Source organism: Rutidosis leptorrhynchoides, chromosome 2 (genome assembly GCF_046630445.1).
Source record: "Rutidosis leptorrhynchoides isolate AG116_Rl617_1_P2 chromosome 2, CSIRO_AGI_Rlap_v1, whole genome shotgun sequence".
Lineage (NCBI taxonomy): Eukaryota > Viridiplantae > Streptophyta > Magnoliopsida > Asterales > Asteraceae > Rutidosis > Rutidosis leptorrhynchoides.
In genome coordinates this window covers 438,768,672-438,785,593 of record NC_092334.1, presented here as the reverse complement: position 1 = coordinate 438,785,593, position 16,922 = coordinate 438,768,672, and the positions used below count along the sequence as shown (strand labels likewise).

The 16,922-nt window shown below is 36.1% G+C and overlaps 1 protein-coding gene across 1 annotated transcript; it reads right to left on the bottom strand.

Annotated features, from left to right (window-relative positions):
- Positions 1 to 5,029: 5,029 nt before the first annotated feature.
- Positions 5,030 to 6,364, bottom strand: LOC139889243 (uncharacterized). Its single transcript, XM_071872205.1, has one exon. The coding sequence runs from the start codon at positions 6,362 to 6,364 to the stop codon at positions 5,030 to 5,032; it is 1,335 nt and encodes a 444-aa protein (XP_071728306.1).
- Between the last annotated feature and the right edge of the window lie 10,558 nt (positions 6,365 to 16,922).

Here is a 16,922-nt window from a genome sequence, read left to right as displayed (position 1 = left end):
TCATTTTGCAAGTATATTAGTGACTAATAACACAATTAACACTTACAAATCCCAATTTACATGACCAAACCCTAGATCAACATCATTTGGGTTTCCTTACATCAAATTAACCCAAATTCACCCCCTTTAAGTCCCCAAATGGGTCTTACAAGTCTCAAATGGCCAAACCCTAGCCATAAGTTAACTAAAACTCAAAACACAAGGTTAAGACTTACCAATACTATCAAGTCGTAGCTAAGAAAGAGGAGAACAAATTTCCTATTTGCTCCAAAGATCGAATCACAAGTCTCCACCTTCGAATCTCACTTTTAATCCAAATGGATTTTATGTTTTAGAAGAGAAAATGGAAAAAAAAGAAAAAAGAAAATGAATTAAATGAGATAAGTGGCTGATATTTGAGCCACAAATCTGATCCACACGTGAAAAGACGAAAATACCCTCGAACCACTCATTTTTAAATCAGAAAAATGAGTCAGCTCACCAGTAGGGTCGCGGCATGACCCCCTTTGCCGCGGCGTGGCATTTAACATAAAATTCGAGCTATTTAATCTGGTCCTGGTTCTTGATTCGCGTTATATGTCGCGGCGCGGCCCAACGCTCACTTTTGACCAGCTTTTGGTTTACAAACACAAATGTCATAACCCGACTCGTACACCCCATTTTAGCTTCGCATAAACACTTAAACTACACGTATACATCCATACATATATATATATATATATATATATATATATATATATATATATATATATATATATATATATATATATATATATATATATATATATATATATATATATATATATATATATATATCAACTAACACTATAAATCGTTTAATCACTTAAGCAAACGAACTATAGACGTTTTAACGATCAAATATGTACCTTAAGACATGTAAGGAGAAAACGGGATGTTACAAATGAAGTCGTTACACATAGGGTACAATAGATTGTCTAAGTCTATTCCATGTTTATCGAGTTCTTCTCTAACCGGGATTCTACCACGTAGGGCTCTCCAAACAAAGATACCAATTTTTTGAGGGAGATAATTGTTTTTCATTGTGCCCTGTAAATGACCCGATTTCTCAATAATAATATCATCAATTTTGTTAGATACTAACCTTGAATTATAACCTTCTGAGTTATCAAGTACCCACTGCCATTTTGAGTTTCCATCGCCTAAAGAGACATTGTTTTTGATCAGACCCATGAGCTGTTCCAATTCCCCCACTAAACTCCCCGAAGGTGTTCTTGACAACCCCATGAAAACTGCAACGACCTGTTAGCCACTTGAATTCTTTCGTAAATACACGTGTCTTGATTGATATCTGACTTGAAGAGTCTTGGAAACTTTTCTTTTAAAGAAGTGCCACCAACCTATATGTCTTTCCAAAAGAGAATGTCACGTCCGTCACCTATTTTCCTCTTGAAAAAAGAATTAATATCCAGATCGATCTTGAGCAAGTCAATACCGATATGAATAATGTTACTCCAAACTGTATTGTGAACAACATAAAGAATTAGAGTGCCCCAGCCCCCCGTCCCGCCCGTAAATGCTTTTTATGACTTTGACCCATAGCGCTTCGGTTTCGGTTCGGAACCGCCACCACCATTTTCCCAAAAGCGCCCAATTCCCAGCTTTCAGCGAACCCACAATTAATCCCCCCTCCCCATAAGGTAATAAAATTACATCCCATTTGACCCATGATAATTTTGATTCCCCACCCGACCCTCCCCAAAAGAACTTACGGCGTAAATTTTCGAGAAGGTTGACAACGCAGATGGGTGCATGAAACAACGAGAAGAAATAAAGTGGGATACTACTAAGGATAGATTTAATAAGAGTTAACATAGCCCCGAATGACATCGATCAGGCCTTCCAATCCGTTAATCGTTTGTTAAGTTTCTCAATCACCGGATTCCACGTGTCTTTATTATAAGATTTCTTCCCAATGGGCATTCCTAGGTAAGAAAAATGGATTTTTCCTACTTCACATCCGAATTTGAGTTCCATGGCTTCAACATCAGCTTGTGAAATCCCAATCCCGAATAACTGACTTTTGTTCATGTTAATCTTTAATCCCGACACTTTCTCAAAACATGTTAATGTTTTAAGAATATTCGAAACATTTTGATTACCCCACTCACCAAAAAATATGGTGTCGTCTGCAAATTGTAGATGTGATATCCTAACTCTATTTTCCCCGACACCCACACCTCTTATTAACCCATCCCTTATTACAATATTCACCAAAACATTCGGGCCCTCGCTAGCAATGATGAAGAGATAAGGCAATAGCGGATCACCCTGATGAATACCCTTTTGTAGGCTAAACTCCCTGGTCGGGGAACCATTTACCAATATAGAAATAGAGGCTGAACGAAGGCAGGAATCGATCCATTTCATCCATTTAGAACCAAAACCCATACTACCCATGATGTCTAACATAAATTTCCATCGAACACTATCAAAAGCTTTCTCAAAATCTGCTTTTAAGATGAAGCACCTAGACTTTCTTTTTTTAACGTCATCCACAAGTTCATTCGCAATTAGGATGCTATCTAAGATTGACCTCCCTTTAATGAATGCACTCTGTTCTGTACCTATCAGTTTTGTAATAGTGCCTCGTAAGCGATTTGATAGGATTTTGGATATTATTTTGTAATAACATCATATCAGACTGATCGGTCGGTAATCTCGAAGTGAGATGGGATCCTTTAATTTGGGAATGAGGGTAATGAACGAAGCATTACAGCCCGGAAAGATTTCACCACGTTCCCAGAACCAATGTAAAGCCACCATCAGAAAATCTTTTACAAGTCCCCAGAATTTCCTGAAAAACTTAAAATTAAATCCATCAGGCCCCGGGGCTTTTGATGGCCTGCAATCCTTAATCGCTTCCCAAACTTCCTCCTGACAGAACGGATGTTCTAATTCTGATGCATCTTCTTGTGATATTTTGCGGGTCTCAAATCCTTCAAAATAAAATCTTCGATGTTCTTGATCTTCGTAGAATTTTTTGAAGTGATGATATATTTCTTCTTTAACTTCAGAGGGGTCTTCTTTCCAACAACCATTAACATAAAGGCCTCGGATATTGTTTTTATTATTCCTGCGATTAATTACCGAATGAAAGAAACTAGTATTTTCATCCCCTTCGATTGACCATTTAATCCTAGCCTTTTGACGTAGCATGTTCCGTTTGTTCCTGTCTTTTTCGACCCACCTACCTCTAGAAGATAGCCACTCTTTTCTTTCGGATTCATCAAGCACTCTTCGCTCAGCTTCTAATTCCCAATTATTACATATTTTGATAAGACTTTTAATTTCTTCATCGATCTTTCCAAAAGAAGTTTTACTCCAAGATTTGAGCTCATCTTTGACATTCTTAAGCTTTAAATGAAATATTACATCAGGAATGTTGGATTTAACCTGCTTACTCCATGCTGTGGCAACGACAACATCAACACCCTTCTCATCTAGCCAAGAATTGAACACTCGTACCGGTTTTGGCCCGTAATCTATACTACCATTATGAAGCAGGAGAGGAGAGTGATCTGACAATCTCCTATCTAAAGGTAGCACACTCAAATCATCCCACATATGTGCAAAAGTGTCTGACACGAGAAAACGGTCTAATTTACTGAATTTCATACCATCGTCGCTTACTCTAGTGAATCTTTTACCAAGTAATGGAATTTCAATTAGTCCGTTCCTCAAGATAAAATTATTAAAAAGTGCAGCTCTACTTTCGATGAATGTGCTATTCTTTCTTTCTGAATCTGATCTTACCTCGTTAAAGTCGCCGCATATCACCCATGCTACATTAGACAGCTTCAATAAATCATCAAGACTCGACCAAAATCTTCTCTTTTTTGAATCCCTATGAGGCCCGTACACATTAACCACAACTATTTCGGGGTTGTGACCTTGCAATTTACCCTTTACAGCAATGAAAAACTCTCCCTCAACAGCGTGATTGACAGAAAAATTACTCGAATCCCAAATTAGAATCAACCCACCCGACCTACCATTTGGTTATTTAACCGCATAACCAACATTCTGAGATCCCCACATAGATTCAACCCAATTATCAGTAACTGAACAATGTTTAGTTTCCTGTACAGCCGCAATAATTGGGTGATTTGAAGATACCAAATTTTTAAACCAAGCCTCTTTCCCGTCCTTCTTAAAACCCCGAATATTAACTGATAAGATCCTCATTATGCCAACAAAATAAAACACGAATGTGAAGTGAAGCACTATCGACTATAGGTCCTGTTCCCCCAAGAATCCCAATAATTTTGCAAAATCACATAAATTGACGCTAGAATCAGAATGTTCACTATTTAAGGGTTCTTCAACGCTTATCTTTCTAGATTTCGAACAAAGTATTTCATTTAATTTAGGGATATAATAATGTTTAGATCCAACTGGAGTATTATACCTTGATATCTTTCTGTGCCTAGCCATCCTTTTCGCGTTGATGAATCGAGAGGAGGAGTTCCACTTACGGATTTTGGTCCAGGTTTTCTCGGTTGAGTTTTGATTTGATGAACTTTGGCTTGATGATTGTACGATAACCGTACCTATCCCTTTATCAGGAATGTATTTCGATGAGATAGAGGTTTTAAAAAGACTTAATGCATCTTTGATGAGAAGACCATCAATAATTGGATCATTTTCTTCATTGTGGCTTAGTTGGCATGATGGGTAGATTTGTGGCCCACTAGGAATGTACTTCTAGTTAGCATTGAAATTGATAGGCTCGCCATTTAATAAGTTGTGAAAAATATTGGCCTGGCCCAAAGGATCACTTGGGTAATTCAGGCCTACTTGGGTAGTTGGGCTCATAATATTCTCCTAAAAAACATTTGGTATATTCAGCCCACATTGAGAAACACCCTTACCCGTATGATTAGGAGTCTTAATGTTAGGGGAGGCGTGGGGTTTTTTTTTTATTAGAATTATCCACTTCCACTTCCACCTCATCATTATTATTGTTGTGCTCGACGTCATTGGAAAGCTAATTATCTTTTTGTACTCTCAAGAAAGACTTTTCAGTTGCAATCTTTTTGGAGTCACCCCTGCAAACGTTTGAATTATCCACCACTGGTACCAAATTTTCTTCGTCATCGGATTGTTGCTCAGGGTCTTCATCCATATCATCAGGGTCGGAATGAACCGACGATTTTTGATCGACTGCATCATGTTCTTTAATAATCTCCATTTGGATGGTTTCATTGACATCTTCAATTGCTTTTACATAAAACGTTCTCAACCCATCATCGACTAACACTGTATCATTGATAACATCACACCCTGTTACTTTGACAAGAACTTTACCGAAAGTTAAGTTCTGGTCTCCTTCTAGCTCACAGTTTTCCATGTCGAGAACTTTGCCCCACCAGCCACCGATCTTTTCAAAAGTTGTTTCTCGCCAATATGATACAGGTACCCCAATAACTTTAATCCAAGTTAGTCTTCCAGCCACCAAATCAAATTTATCCCACCTCCTGACATTCAGTAACCATCTTCGGATACCATGGTTTTTGTTTTTGAGCACAATATTAACCATTTCCACTGAGTTGGCTACAATCATCATATCGAGACCACCTAAGTATTTAAGCTCAAAGTCACAAAAGCCTTCTTCTTCACAAAGCGTTTTGAATTGATCAATGAGTTCATGATTAATAACTTCTCCGACTATTGCTCTATCCAATAGGTTATTGTTGTTTGATTTTTCATCAAGTATAACAACCCTAATGCTATCTTCGGGTTTGTCTTTTTTGAGATTTGACCAGAAGGTTGGAATGGAATAGTTTTCGCGTGTGTTGTTATGCTTAATTGAATCGTTAGCTTTAGGTGCAGATTCATTCGTTGGGATATGCTTTGATTCCACATTAATGGGAGGAAAGTATTCCATATCCAATTTATTCAGTGAGCCAGATTTGCCATCATCATTCTCTTTGGCTTTTGAGACATTCATCTTCCACACTACCTCATCTTTTTTTATTCTGGACGTACCATACACTCGTTCTCCCATGTTTGATCTTGGATTGTTACCTTTGGTGTTCGTTTTGTACTTCTCATTTGAGTTTCTGTCAGAGAATACCTTCCAATTATTATCTTTTCTTTCATGAGCTTTGTATGCCCGGAGCCCCCAACCCATGATTTGAACTTTGTTGAGTTGCTCTAACAACCTGGTCAAGTCCCTTACACATTCAAACCTTGCAAACCCGAATCGATGTCCGTTCTTTAACCGGTTTCTAGCAAGAGAGACGTCGTTCATAGTTCCAAACTTCTTAAACAATACCCAAATATCCGAAACACCTCTGATTTCAGGAAAATTGAAGAACATAATCGAAGTCACTTGGATTTGGTTAGAACTATTAAATCATGTCCTGTAGTAGTTCCCTCTTCGTGCCCCTCATTGTTGCGTCCATGATCCACCGTCGAGGTCGATACCGTTCCCGAAAACTTTGCCTGTTGAAGTTCTCTCTCTCGCACATATTCTCTCTCCCCATAATCTATATTAATGTTAATATTTATTTATATTTGTGGGATCCTTCGAATTCATAATTATATAAATATAAAAAGATTTTAAGTATATTAATATACTAATAATGTTAGTTTTTTTATAACGAATATTATCAAATAATATAATAAATATAATATTGCGTGATTTAGGACCCTTTCCGTGTTCTAGATAGTTACATTTAGGACCATCTAAAAAGGTTACATAATCTTCTTTGAGATATTGGGACCATTTTGAAAGGTCTTAATATATTATTTAAGGCCCTACTAGTGTTGTCATTAATCATATTATAGGATCCTACTCATTAGTTCGATAAACTTGTTTCAGATATTAGGACCCTTATTAAGGATCCTAATATGTTTTTTAGGATCCAAATGGTATAGTTAATAAGGTCTGATATTGTCTGATTTATACATGTTTTATATTCAGTTATAAGGCAATATTTGGTTTAATTATCGGGTTTTTATAGCTAAATCGCGAGATTTTTGATACTTAGTACTTTGTGAAATGATCTCGGAAAATGTGGAGAAAAGATGAAGTTTTAAGGCAATTGGAGAATTAATGTTGAAGGAGCTGCTAGTTGCAAGTTCAATGTCGCTTTGACACAAAGCGCTGCCTGGATTCGTCAACAAAGAATTAAACGTCAGTTCCAAGCGCCGCATTAGGATTGGAAGCGCCGCCTTGATCATATGAAGAATATCGAATATTATGAAGATGAGCGCCACTTAAATTGTCAGGCGTCAGTTTTTGCACGGCCAAGCGCCGCTTGATGCCCTCAAAGTGGCACTTGGTCAGGTCAGCCAGACAGGGTAAAAAAGCAAAGTTGCTGATTTTAAACCCTAAGTGACACCATTTGGAGTAGGGATGGCAATGGCCACCCGATCCGGTGGATATCCACCCGATCCACTCGCTTCGTGATGGATATGGATGAACCTAAATGGATATGGATATGGATATGGATGAACCTAAATGGATATGGATATGGATATGGATGAAAAGTTTCATCCATGTATATATATCCATTACAACCCGAAATACATATACAAATACATAAATACTAGTAAAATGACCCGTGAAATCACGGGTTTGTTTAAATGAAACAGTTTAATGATATGTTTTAGGTATTAAGTGATGGTAAATGTAAAAGTTATTTAGTTTAATGACATGTGGAACCACATAGTCCGACTAAGAAACTCGTCAGCTGAACATTTCATCAGACACCTAAAATGTATATTAAACAATCCTCATGCACTCATAAGAGATAATATTGGTTGTTATTTTATTTTAAAAAGTGTAAATTAAAAATATAAATATAAATATAAAATTGGTTTCCTTTTGCCTAACTTTTACACCTTTTCGTACTCAATTAAAAATAATTAATTACAATAATTTAAAATTATTTAATTTTAATAATTAAAATAATTATTAATAAGATTTAATAATAATAATTAATTAATAATATTTAATTTTAATTCAAAATTATTTAAATTAATGACATCACCACCATGCTTAGATTTTTTTCTTTTTCTTTTTAATTTTTTCTTAACAAAGGAATTAGCCTAATTATGACATCATCATTTTAGCAATATAATAGAAACTATAGATAGATATATGCTTACATATTTACTATTAGAAGTTCATTTACCCGTAGATTTATATTTTGCTTTCAACGTTATAATGAAATAACTATAGTATATTACAATAAAACACGCATATCTAATAAAATAAATTTACAATTTTCATGTTTAATTTTTCATAATCCATGTTTTATAGTAAAATTTAACAAATTTTGTTATATCTTCGACAAAGATTACACATTCTTATGGATAGATTTTAAATATGTCATGTTATATTTATTTCTGCTATACTAAATTTTTATTTTTATCGCATATTAGAAAATATCATAACAATTTTTTAATATCCATTGGATATCCATTAATCCGCTTAATCTATTAGATATGGATATGGATGGATGACCTGAAACTAAATGGATATGGATATGGATATGGATGAACAAAAACTAAATGGATATGGATGTGGATACGGCATCACCCGCTCCATATCCGATCCATTGCCATCCCTAATTGGGAGCAGCAGCCATGACTTTTCTCCCAAAGAGTCATCCATTCATCATTCTAAGTGCTAAACGAAGCTAAAACATCAATTCTACAGCATATCAACCATCCTAGATTCATATCTTAATCCAGAAACTCCATTAATTGGGTTTATCTTTTGATTTTGTAATCATGAATTCTTGTTTTAATTTAGTGATGGATTATTTTTATATTATGGTTGTTGGCTAAATATCATATGTCTACTTAGGCTAAATACTTTGATATGGGAGTATTTTTATATTGATATATTCTTTGTTTACAAGATTTAACGCTTGAATGAAGAACGTTTTTTACTTATCTATTAATAATTATGTTTGATAAGCTATTGTTCTTGACTATCTTAAATTGATCACTCATTAGTTTGGTTTCGTAGTTTATGATTTAGTGACATAGAAATCATTTGTTGTCTTGACCAAGGAAACGGATTAAGCTTGATGAAGAAAGATAGATGAAGGTGAATTGTAGGCGACGACCAGTTAGCGCAATTAGTGATGACCGCGACCGTACGGTGTCACAAATTCAAGTCATTAAGTTTGTTGATTGTTGAGCATCTAAATTCCTAGACTGCGACCGTACGGCTAGAAGTAGTTAGGAGACTTCAAACGTAAATAAATTTTTTAGAGCCTAATTCTAAATACTCCTTATGTTAAAGTGAATACAGCCTAGATAGATATATCATTCTTACTATATTGGTATTTAATAATCTCAATTATATTTCTAACTTAGTCTTTTAAGTACAATTCGGACCTTTTAGTCATTAAACGAAACCCCCCCTATTTTATTATATGTGGTTTTATTCAAAGTGATTGATAATTAATAGCTTAGTTATATGAACTATCCTTAGGAACGAAATCTGGATTTATCAGTTCTATACTACTACATGGTTAGGTATATTTACCTATAGATATGTGTTAGTGGAATTAACTCTTTCTTGATAAAAAATTATGACCTGATATAGCACATCAAGGTCCTTATATGTTTTTAGGATATTAGTACTCACATTACGTGACCCTATAATAAGATCCACATATGTTTGTGGGACCTTTTTTAAGGGTTCTCATAAATCTTTTAGGACCCTATGTTAGTCTTATTATAGAACCTTCAAATAAGGTCCTAATATGTTTTAAGGACTGATGTGTCGTTTTGTGTTCAGCTTATAATAATATAAAAACAATGATAAAATACTTAACCAACTAACACAAATACTCGGGCAACAATGTCCCGATCATTATAGAAACTAGCAAATATTCAAGCAAGGTTTGTTCCACAGGGAGTAGTTTATATGAATCTCGAAACACTACTAATTATCCTAAGTTGATTGGGGGGTTTAAGAAAGTGTTGATTAAACTAATATTAAACTAAAGAGAAAGATTAATAAATAAAGGAGAAACTTGCCCACTTGATTGATCCAACCTTTTGCCATGGATTATCCCTTCTATTTGTCACATAACAATGTTTTAAACATAAAGCTTCATTCAAATCTCACAATCTTCATAAAACTTTCAATCAATCAAAGTTCATTAACTCACATAGACTCTCTTTAAAAGATTACCAATATGTTCTGAATGAAATCGTTGAGACTCGATTTTGAATTATAATCACTTAGAATTCTTAACCACAACAATCACTTGAAATTACTAACACTACCATGTTGATTAAAAACCCCTTTTGAAAACCAACTAATTCAAAGATACAATCACTTGAATTCTTTCCTTAATTGTCTAGATCACCAAATGGTGTTAAAGTACAGATTGAATTCCATTTTAAATCACTTAGAAATGTTTAACAACTTGTATAATCAAAATAAGGCTTGAAACAATCATAGTAATGGATCCTCAATCAAGCACACCAATTATCAACTCATTCAAACATCAAAATCATTAATTAGGCCAAATCCAAGCATCAAGTCTTACAATCAAGTGAACATGATTAATCTAAGCTATAATCATAAGATACATAAGAACAAAATCAATTAAAACTAAAGTATTCATCATTACAACTAAAATAGAGAAGAACAAGTGCTAGAAGGAAAGGAAATTACAAAAATGGAGAATGGATGATGGAGATCTAGCATCTAGCTTCACTAATCTTTGACTTGGGACATGACATTAGGCTTTGATCTTGATGGAATCATGAAATGAACTCTTTTAGGGTTCCATTTTGGACCCCAATCGCAGCTCTCCTCATCAAAAACTCCAAAATATGCTTTTATAGGTTGGCTGAAAATCTCGGTTGTTCAGCGAAAAATACTTCGCATTTGCATAGAGGTGTGCCGCATTTACCAAAAAAATACTCTGCATTCCCTTGAAGGTGCGCCACATTTCTTTATGCGTAAAACTTACCGACTTTGGGAGGGTGGAAATTGTGCTATATGTGCGTCGCATTTCCTCTTTTGGTGAGCCACATTTTTTGGAAAAATGAGTCACATTTATAATGTGGTGAGGCGCATATCATCAGCATTCAACATTTTCTTCAATTTTCACTTGGTTCAATCTTTTGGCTCAAGTCTTGATTCTTTTACACCATTTTGGACTTTTAGACTTTCATTGCCTTGAACCATCTTCTTATCAACAAACCATCATTTTCAATCACTAAACTCTTAGAAACTAAACGAATGGAGACAGATATTGCGATGACAGATATTTGTAATTCGAGCAATATCAAATCCCCCACACTTAAGCCTTGCTTGTCCTCAAGCAAGCTCAAATCAACAAGCAATGGAAATAATGCCTCAAGAGTCACAATAGAATGGCAAGATTAATATCAAGTGCAAGAATCAAACTCAAAGAATTACCTCAATGAGTATGCAACTCAAAGGCTCAAGTGATCTTTAAAGCTTGCGATTGCACAATGACAAGCTTAAACTCCACCCAATCGTTTAAGGATTTAAACAATTTTCATCAACTCTTCATTCAAACAACTCCAGCAAACCTCTTTACCATCTTCAATCTACAACTCAATAACAACCATTACTTCACCATATCAAGACCTCACTCTTCAAAGTTCACTAACAACCAAGGACTTGACTTCAAAAATCGTCCAAAGTTGCAAAATGGGTCGGGACTCAAGAAATAATATGCCAAGTCACTTGGTACCTTCAAAATTGGCAATACACAAAACTCCAATCTTCAAGATCATCCTCAAAAACATCGAACATTCAAGCCTAAACTACCCTTTTCACATTTTCACAATCAAATACTCATCATAAACACAAACATGCATCTTAGAAAGGCTTAAGATCAATCAACATCCAAAAGAGCATCACATTTAGATAGCATAAGTCAAGTTATATATTTCAAACCTTTCTAGGAGCATTTCCAAACTTCAACAAATTTCATCTCTACCATCAACCTCTACTTACCATCATCAAATCAAGAAATTGCCCACAAGCTTTACAATCGATGTCAAGCTCGCCAATGTCATGAGTCATCCAAAAGGTTTGGCCTTATGTATGTATGCATATAACTATTGCACTCAGTAAACATGTTGCTTACTCCCTCGTTATTTACCTTTTTATAGGTACCCGTGGGATGTATTGGAGAATTCTAGTACTTCGACTAGAATGCTAGGAGCTTGCTTGAGCTTGGTGAAATGGCTTGTAGCCTTTAGACTTGGGTGGGAGATTGGTAAAATCTTCGGGATCATGCTCGTGATATTGAGTTGGGTTATTGAGTTAAAACGCGAAATTTTGTGTACTTGGGTCGGAGTTGCCACTATATTTGTAACTGGTCATTATGCCTCAATAGTTGGATGATTATACATTGCCGTCTAAAATTGTTGTAAACATGATGTAATTGTGTATGGAGGGTTTTATATATCAAACGATGCAATAAATTGATTTTGGCAAAACTTGATTTGGTGTAAAACTTAAAACTGGGCATGACTTGAATTTTAGTTATACGGCGCGCCGCGTAAGGTCTTCGTGTGTCGCACAAGGTCTTTGTGTGCCGCGCAAATGGCCTGGAACTGGTGGTCAGGTCTGGGTTAAGATTCGGCATTAAAAACACGTTATGGGGTGCGTCGCACATGAATTTTGCGCGCCGCGCAAGTTTACTGAGTTTTAAATAAAAATGTGTCGTTTTTTGATAAATGGGTTTGAGCTGTTTCAAGTGGTATCAAAGCATTAGGGATCTGGGTAACTTTGAGATAGGTGCCTAGACTTAGACTTGATGGTGTGGAATTGTATGTGTGACTTGAAGAAATACGGGTCGAATTGATAATAGTTAGTACCGTAGTGTAGGTACACTAACTTAGATTTGAGGATATGTGGGGTCTTAATTGGTGCTTGCTCTTGTGCTTTAGATAATAGTCGGGTAAATAAGCAGGTTGACTAGGGGATTGCTTTTAATGAAATATCCTTGAATAGTATGATGACGTGTGGTTATGATACATGTGTATATTATTATATTATAATATATTTTATGTGCGGTGTTCTAGGGATGAATCTAATTGGCATGATTCAGTCACTTAGCGGGTTTGAATGATCAAGTTCATTAGGGGACATTGTTTATTCGGGTACTAGTAATTTTTCATGTTTCGTATTGTGTGGATGTCGTGGTAGTCCGGGTAAGGTACTTCACGTGGCCATGGAAATGGTAAGGTACGCAATAGTAATAATGAATGATCACCATTATCCTAATAATGTATTTTGACATCAAGCATGAAATGTCTGGTACCGAGCGGGTGAATGCAACATGGTTGGGTAGATTCGGGGCAATTTAGGAATCATGTATGGATTCCTATGTTTTGGTGGTCTTGGGTGATGTGTTTGTGTCGCATCGGGTGAGTTACGGGTCAAAGAGTGTTACGATGGATGGTTGATTAAGGTGAGTAGGTGGACTCACGAGTTTGATGCGTGCGTAGTCACCCTAATTAGTGGTTGTACTATTGAGTTTGACTTTGGTGTAGTTATTTCGGTAACTAGGATGATCGATGTGAGTGTGTGACGGAGACTTGGATCCCGTATTGGGATGTTGAGCAAGCATCCACCGCTTTCTTGAAGAAGGAGTGTGATGGAATTTTAAAGAAGTGTAACCTACCACCAAAAATGGGTGATCCCTGACCTTTCCTTATCCCATGTAATGTGAACGGTTCGGAGATGTTTACATCCTTAGCCGACTCGAGGGCTAGTATTAATTTTATGCCTTATTCTATTTACCAAAGACTAGGCCTAGGTGACCCTTCACCCACTAAAATGGGAGTAAAGTTAATTGACCAATCCATTAGCTCTAGTGTGAGGATCGCTGAAGAACTAATAGTGAAAGTAGGGGACATGGAATTTCCAATTGATTTTGTCATTGTCGATATTAAGGAAGACCCGGTTGTACCCCTTGTTTTGGGAAGGTCATTTTTGGCAACCACGGGTTCTTTCTTTGACTTTAGAACCGGGAAGTTAACTCTTATAGACAAGGGCAAATGTATGAGCATACGAAGCAAATGTGTTAAATTATCACCAACACCCTTGACCACACCACAAATTGTTTTTAGTGTGCAATGCATCACAAGCACAAAACAAGTTGGTTCATCAACTAAATGTAGTGGGGGATTGACCAAAGGAACTCCAAGTAATCCTAAAGACCAAATTGATATTATTGATAAGTCCATGAGAAAATTGTATTGGCGGGTACATCGGGCTTCATCTAAAAAGGATGAACATTTGAGAAAATGCCTAGTTTCAAATTTTTTAAAACATGAGAAAGTCAAACTTAAGGAGTTAATTAATGAAGCTAAAGTAACAAACAATTGGTTATTGTTAATGCTAGATGATGGTCGTCATGATAATGTTTCCCTTAGTTCAAAGGAAGGGAGGTTTACCACCCCGATATTAGTTGAAATCTTAAGAGAATGGGAGTTGGGTGATGGACTTGTTAAAAACTTTCTGCAATCATGTACATAACTTCTTTTAGTTGCATTTCATGTAGGTTGTATGAGATTACTTTTTGGTAGTTGCATTTGCATTTAGATAGCATTTTATGCATTTGGGTAAACATAAAAGACAAAAAATAGCTTGTTTAGTTGAACCTATGCTGAAAATGACTAAGTGTTGGGTTGAATATTGAAGAAATTGAGCTGATAATGTCACCAGTTATAAGGTAAGGCGCACCTACTGCTAGGTGCGGCACACCATTTGCCTCAAAATTGAAAATACAAAGTCAGTTAGCCCAACCAGTTTCTCATACAGCAAGGTGCGGCGCACCACCATTAAAGTGTGGTGCATTTGGTCCATGTGTGTTGAAGTGAGGTACTCCATCTATAGGTGCGGCGCACCTACCTGATTTAAAACCGGGTTTTTACACTTTCTTGACTCATTTTCAAAAACCCACTTCAATCATTCTCTTCTAAAACTGGCCAACACTCACACACTTCAAACCCTAGCATTATTTTATCATTTTTTGTGAAGATTTATTGTATTTCTAACATCTAGTAACATGGGAAAGGTACGATTCATGCTACATTGCTTCTTATTTATGAATTTTTGCATAATCTCTACCATGTTCATGTTTGCTCTTGTTTTTGAATTTGTGCACAATTGATGATGATTATGCTTAATTGGTGATGGATTCTTGTTGTTGCTATGTCCTCTAACATGATTTGCATGATTAATTTCACAAATTTGCAACTTGAATTTTTAGGGTTCATCCCAATTTTGGGGGTTTTCGAATATGAGCCTTAATTAAGACTATATTGATGCAGTTGGTAATTATATGCTTGTATAACATGTCTAGATTAAAAAGAATCCAACTTTCATGCTTGTATGCGATTAAATTGAATTTAGGGTTCTTGATTCTTTGACTTTGACTAAGATTGATCAAATGGGGGTAACTTTGTGATAAAAGGATGTTTGTTGAAACTGAAATTGATATAATATGACCAATTGTTACACCTGAATGCTTACTCCTAGTCTTATGCTTGTCTTGACTTTTGAACTTTGACTAGAGTTTGACTTTTGCAATTGAGTCATGTTATCTATTCTCTCATGTGATGATGTCAAGTTGATGAATGTTATGCATACTTGGTTAAGTGATGTAGCTTTTGAGTTCTATTGATAACTTGCATTTCATCTAGTGTGCAACTTTGAGACGAACTGGATTAATTGGTCGATTGTAACACTATGCTTTAATGATAATGAAATTGTTTTGTGTTGTTCCTTATTATGATTTTGTAGACTAAAGAAGCTACTTCCTCGCACAAAAAAGGAAAGCAACCCGTAAAGAGGGGGATATTTAATGTTTTTCGTGGTAGGGGTAGGGGTAAAGCTCCGGCTACGGATGAAGCTGCAAGTTCTGCCGATGATTATGAACCCACGCAATAACAGCGACAACCCCAAGTTCCCGACGATAACAAATCAACCTTACTTACAAAGGGTTTTGATGAACCCAAAGTATAGGAGAAACATGGAGCATAGAATTGATAATGATGTTCATGTGGCAAAATATGTCAATTAGGAACCCTTACGCCAAGCAGGAATGTATGAAGAAATGCAAAAAGCTTTCCATGTCAAACATCGTGGTAGAGTCGTTGCCCCTTGGGAAATATTATTCACGCTCAATGAGCTTGTTTACCCAACCCTAACTCGTGAGTTTTTATCAACTCTTATGTTCAACTCAAAGGAAACCGATGTTCAAAGCGTTGAATATCTTTGGTTTCATCTAGGAGGGGACACTTTCCACATGAGTCTTTGGGACTTTTGTAAGTCATTAGGCATTTATGGAGAGATTAAAGACCCCAAGGAACTTGAGAATTATTTGTTAGGATGTGAAAATTATAGTCACAATGAGCTTGAACTCCGTGCTGCGTGACACCATATTAGCAATGTGGATTTTAGGCCGGGTAAGGAAATCGCAACAACCCTTAAGACCCACAAACTCCGGGCCATTGACTGCTTCATTGTGAACACGGTCAACTACCAGAGGCATAGTAACGAGAAAATGAACACCCTTTATATTTGGCTAGTCGACAAAATTAATCTTCATAAGCATGTTCATGTACCCAATATTATCGCAAGCTATCTTTGTGATAGGGATGGCAAAAAGTCGGATAAGCCGAGCGTGGGTGTGGGTTATGTGACTAGAATTGAAAAGTATTTGAACATTGATTTTAACGGTCTTGAGAAGCTACCTATAAGTCCATTTTCCACCCTTGATTGGAATGGCGGACACATTTTGTTGAAAGAAAATGATGTTTATGTCAAATGGTATGATCAAAAACAACAACGTCGAGAGGTTAATGAGGAAGAGGAGATTGAGCATCTTTGGGGGGATAACGTT